Here is a 6,000-nt window from a genome sequence, read left to right as displayed (position 1 = left end):
ATTGCCTCTCTTTTCCCATTTGTTTCGTCTCTTCATTTATCCATTGTCTTTGTTTTCCCATCCTGTTGGGAAAGGGATCAAAAACCAGTCACATTGTCATGTGCTTCTGCATGTGTTATTGTGGGCATGTGTCGTGTGCTTCTGCATGTGTCAATATGTCCTTCATTTTGTTAGAATTATGGCATTTGCAATTAAAAGCGAGATGACTAATTAACTTGTGACTATAGAGCTTGATTACAGCTTGTTGGTGTTCCTCTAGAGCGTCCGGGTCCACAATAGGCTTAATCGGGACTTTTTTATTCTCTTGTATAGTATTTATATTGTTTCCAATTCGTGGTAATGGAGCAAATAGATTGAGATGACCGTCCACATACAGTTTAAGTGAGATGCCCAAAAAAAGGCATTAAGCTTGTCTAGTACTATCTATTGCTTGATGAGTTTGACCCCGCAAACGCCAATAAGTAAGTTGTCCACGTAGTTGAGGTAATGGACGCAAGGAGAGCAGGCTAAAAAAGTATGCACCTGCATGCTTGATTCCTTACATTGAACTTACTTAGCATATATGCCTTAGTTTACCAGTATCAGATAACGATTGTTGTATGACCACTATATGGGAATAGAAGCAAGCAGGTATCTAGATACGTCTCAATAAGGTAGAAACAGTGAGAGATTAAGTATAGATAAGCTTGTATCATATGGAACACTAATACCTGTACAATATTGGTATATCATGATAGTGTAATCAAGAGACTATCTAGACTGTATACAGTGTGGAGTAAGCAGGTATTCAATGTATTCAATCTCTGTGAATAGGTCAACTCTCACATAGCCTTGTGTAAACACTTGAGATTACGGGACTAGTGATGATATAACAGCACTATGAACTTGAGACGCTTCCTAAATTTTCTAACAAAATCCCCAAGGAAGGGACTAGCTGCCATGCAGCCTCCCTTGTTTATAGAAATAAAACAAAATTCTATTAGTTAACTACATGATTTACATTCCTTGGCCATACCGAATAATGTGAGAAAAAGAAGATATGGAATATTTAGATACAACAAATGCTTTAGAAGATTTATTACAGCTTGAAATCGGACATATTTCTATTACAAAATAACCCAGAGGTAACTGAAATCCCGTGATAGTCCTGGGATTTTAGCTACAAGAACTTATTGCATGAAATTCATAGCTTGAGAAGGCTTAGTTGATACATTGCTATCCTTGTGCCTTATGCTTTGACATTTTTTGGCCCTAATTTGGGCTGCACACACGTGATGTCACTAACAGAGGTATCATGCCCAAACATAGCAGATGATTTGCAAACCAGGAAAATTATTCAGAAACAGTGAGATGGTTCAGTTCATTGATATTGTCTATGTTGAAGATCCAATCATGCAAAGAAATAAAAGCCAGTTGTTTTGTAGAATTACATTTTGCTTTTTAAGGAGAAATGAGACTTGTGTATATAATTTTCAGAAGATGTTCCTTGCTACTATAGCAACATTCCAGCGTGAATTTTGAGTGATCTAATCATGCATCTTTATCAGAAGATTTTCGCCATGTTACTCATGCTCTGGCCTGAATTCTAAGATATTTTTGTTAAATCATTCTGTCATGAAGACAATTTCCTTTATGATTCACAGATATATATATATATATATATATAATTTTATTTTATATATAAGTAGATGGATACTGAGGATTTATTATTGCATTCTGAAGAGAATTCCGAGAGATTAGATAAATGTTATAGTTGTTTGTGCTATGCAAGATAAATACCAAGCAAAAATTGAATGTTTGAACTAACAAAATGCCACTCCATAGATCTCGCATATATTTGAGAGGCACACTAAAATAGGGTTGCACATGGATTGCAGTCACATGCATATGTATCTTCACAGGCAAATAACTAGATCTTGTCACACGCTCTTGAATCAAAAGGTCTCGTCTTTCATTATGATAGATGGCCTCGTGTACAAGTGTTATGCAGCTTCAATGGTTCTCACTGTTATCTATTCACTTGGTGGAAGAAGAAAAGGCTTCCACCATCCATACTCATACTTGGAGTATGGTGCCGTCCACTTTTCAGGCTTTCCAAAATTAAGCTCCACAGGGTTTGATGACAATGCTTCTTCAAGTGTCTCAGCTTCAAACTCTCCTTCTAGAACACGATCCAGCCTCAACTTCATAAACCTGAATAAGCCAACCATTAGACCTGTTTTGAGTAATACAAGATGACCACTGCTGTGTATCGACAGAGCAACATGTCATGATCAACTCGTTTTTTTAACTATAATGCTGTCACTACATGCAACAGCTATACTACTAAAAGCAGAACTATTTGACAAGTTTACTTTCACCATTTCGAAGGTAAGGCACTCTTCAATTTCATCAAACAAATAACTCAACACCCAACAAATATGCATACACAGAACTGAGAGGTTTTATGCTTTCTCTCACTCCTTTGGAAGCCGAAAATGGTAAGATTCATCTTCTACAGTATTAATAACAGAGAATTCATTCAATACCAATAATGGCCAAAACTATCAGAATTCCCTACAAGGCAAGAAGTAACATCAAAAAAAGTTCTGTAATGCCCACCACTATGTTTAAGCATCACACTCAAAATAAATAGCTAGAGGTTCTTTATTTGCAAGTTATGGACAACCTATGTCTTTTTGCTTCTTAGCTAGAGGTTCTTTATTTGCAAGTTATGGACAACCTATGTCTTTTTGCTTCTTAGCTAGAGGTTCTTTATTTGCAAGTTATGGACAACCTATGTCTTTTTGCTTCTTGTTAAAACACCCATAAGGTGGCTGATGTGGGAGGATACAAATAAAGATGAGATATGTCTTTTAGAGGAGATGGACAGATTTCAGAATAGCAGATGCTTTGGAAAAAAACACACACAAACAAGGATGAAAAAAGCTATCTTCAAACAATTTTTTCAATGACATCTATTGCATTGATTTATTTTCGTTCATCCTTCCAAACAATGTTATCAGAACTGGACCGAACCGGTCAGACCAGTTGGAGGGCAGAGCCAGTTAGACCAGTTAAACAGACAGTTTTTGGCAGGTTCAGTACAGCCACGTACAGTACAGCACAGCACATGGGGCCAAAACTTCATTTTCCTATTTCCCTTAGCTGACTACTGACCCACAAAAAAGGAAACACAAGCCCCCCTCAAACTTATTTAAAGACCCCTCCCCCCCTCTATTTCACTCACACTATTCATTCAAGTTTTTTGTATTTCTTGAGTTGAGATTCTGAGTGGGTTTTGGAGAGATATTTGCTATTTTGCAGGGCTGTTCTCAGGAGTTTCTTGTGCAGATTTGGAGAGCTGGTTGAAGGGCTCAGATGGAGAGTTACTTAGAGAGATTCAGAGCTGCTTCAAAAGATTTTTTGTCAAAGATTGTGGGCTAGCTTTTCATTGATTTTGGAGGTGACAAAGTGTTTTTGGGTTGTTTTTTGGAGCTCCTTTTTGCTGCTGTTTGGAGCTGCTATTGTTGTCAACTTTTGGAAGGCTTCTCCAGGTATGTCAAGGCACTTAATATTCTTCTATTTTTCTGTTAAAAATTGTTGTTTGTTTTTCTAGAAATTAAAAAAAGCTAGGGCTTCCTATAAAAATTTCTATTCAAATTTTTCTCTTTATTTCTCTTAAAAAATATTTTTTGTTACCCTAGAAAGTAAGAATTGCCAGGGCATTCTATGCAGATTTTTATTTTATTTTTTCTTGTATTTCTATCTTAATTTTTTTTTCCTAAAAAACAATAATTGCTAGGGCTTTGAATGCATATTTGTATTTGTTGCTGTAAAGGTTGCCATGGCCCCTAAAAACAAGAATGATCCAGCATGATTACATTGTCATTTGAATGATGATGGGGAAAAAGTTTGCAACTACTATGGGAAGGTCATTAAAGGTGGGGGATCCATAGGATTAAGGAACACTTAGCTCATTTGAGAGGCCAAGTAGAACCTTGTGAGAAAGTCTCTGATGACCTAAAAAATCATATGATGGGTTTGATTGAAGCCTTCCTAGTAGAAAAGAGCAAGAACAAGAAAGTTAAAAAGGACATAGGCAAAAGTAAAAAAGATGATGCTCCTTTCATGGACCTTGATCTTGAAGCACATATCCCAAGTTTTGAAGATTCCTCTAGTTTCCCTATTAGACTTGGAGATGAGCATGCTTTTGGCCCTAGTTCATCCAGTTTGAAAAGGGCACGTGCAAGGAATCTTGACTCTTTTTGTACCTCACACCACCCCTAGTGCTCAACCCACCATTGATGCCAAATGGAAGAAGATAGAGAAGGAGGCTGCTTGGGAATGCATTGCTAGATGGTGGTATGATGCAGACATATCTTTCAATGCTACTAATTCTCCATATTATCAGCCTATGATTGATGCTATAGTTGCATGTGGTTTGGGCTTCAAAGGCCCTGGTTTTCATGATATTAGGGGGTCACTTTTACAAAATGAGGTCCAAAGAATAGAAGAGTACCTTACAGAGTTCAAGAACTCATGGACCAAAACAAGGTGCACAATAATGTCTAATGGATGGACTAAAGAAAGATCCCGCACTTTTTTATATTTATTAATTTCTTGCCTGAAATACACCATGTTTTTGAAATCTCTAGATACATCTGATCAAGTAAAGGATGCACAGTTACTATTTCATATTTTGGATGAAGTGGTTATGGAAGTCGGGGTTGAAAATTTTGTATAAGTGATTACAGAGAATGCCTCCAACTATGTTGCAACTGGAAGGATGTTGGAGGAAAAACACCCCACCATTTGGTGGACTCCATGTGCAACCCATTGTTTGGACCTCATGCTTGAGGACATTGGTAAAATTGAGTGGGTGAAGAAGTGTGTGGAAGAAGCAAAATCCATCACTAGATACATCTACAACCACTCATGGGTTTTGAACCTTATGAGGAAACACACTAAGGGTAAAGAGCTTGTTCGGTTAATCATCACACAATTTGCAAGAAACTTTCTTTTGTTGCAATCCCTTGTTCAGCAAAAAGGCAACCTAAGGAAGATGTTTGTTTTTGATGAATGGAATGCCTCTCAGTGGAGCAAAAAGGCTGAAGGGAAAGAGGTGGCTGACAAAGTGTTTGAAAATCTTTTTGGAGAAGAGATATTGCTATTTAGCGAGCCTCTTGTGAGAGTGTTGCAGATGGTGGATGGTGATAAACCTGCCATGGGTTTTGTTTATGAGGCCATGGATTAGGCCAAAGAGGCAATAAAGGAAGCATATGGGGATAAAAGACAAAAGTATCTTCCTCTATGAAAAATCATTGATGAAAGATGGAACAAACAACTCCATAGACCTTTACATGCAGTTGGCTATTATATAGTTTTATTATTCATCGATTGATTTTGAATGTTTGGAAAATTTATAAGTTCTATTATTCACTAGAATTTAGAAAGGCTTTGCCAAACATTCAAAATCAATCGATGAATTTGTTTGTCTTTTGAACTTTGAAGGTACCATTATAGTAAAGATTTTGAAGTAGATGGAGAGGTAAAAGAGGGATTATACAAATCCATTGAGCCCATGATTCAAAATCCCAAGACTTAGGACCAGATACATAGCCAGCTCTTTAATTTCCATGAGAGTAACAGTACCTTTGGCATGTCTATGGCTATAAAAAGTAGAACAACGAATCCACCAAGTAAGAAATGTCAAAGTTTTGAAATTATCTTACTCATTAAAAGGCTTCAAAAGTTTAGTCCAAGTTTCAAACTTTCAAAGTCATTTGCTAATACTTATTTTCCTTCAACTTTTATTGCAGCATATTGGTGGCAATAGTTAGGTAGCCAATGCCCTGATTTGCAAAGATTTTCAAATCGGATCTTGGGCCGAACATGCAAATATGGGGTGTGAACAGAATTGGAGTATTTTTGAGTGGATACACACCAAGAAGACGAACCGTTTGGAGCAAAAATGGTTGAATGACATGGTTTATGTTTAGTAAAACCTCAAGTTCCGGT

The 6,000-nt window shown here is 37.0% G+C and overlaps 1 protein-coding gene across 1 annotated transcript in view; it reads right to left on the bottom strand.

Annotated features, from left to right (window-relative positions):
- Positions 1-1,772: 1,772 nt before the first annotated feature.
- The window catches only part of LOC149159729 (protein YCF54, chloroplastic-like), a 70,225-nt gene continuing 65,997 nt past the window's right edge, over positions 1,773-6,000 (bottom strand). Inside the window, exon 3 of the mRNA XM_089436550.1 lies at positions 1,773-2,193. Within this exon, the coding sequence (XP_089292676.1) occupies positions 2,013-2,193 (181 nt within the window). The 3' untranslated portion in view covers positions 1,773-2,012. The remainder of the gene's footprint in view (positions 2,194-6,000) is intronic.

This window comes from Pinus tabuliformis, chromosome 5_2 (genome assembly GCF_031772625.1).
Source record: "Pinus tabuliformis cultivar Carrire ecotype Pingquan chromosome 5_2, CPIR1, whole genome shotgun sequence".
Taxonomy (NCBI): Eukaryota; Viridiplantae; Streptophyta; class Pinopsida; order Pinales; family Pinaceae; genus Pinus; species Pinus tabuliformis.
The sequence above is the reverse complement of the archived record's forward strand: the minus strand, read 5'-3'. Positions and strand labels throughout refer to the sequence as shown.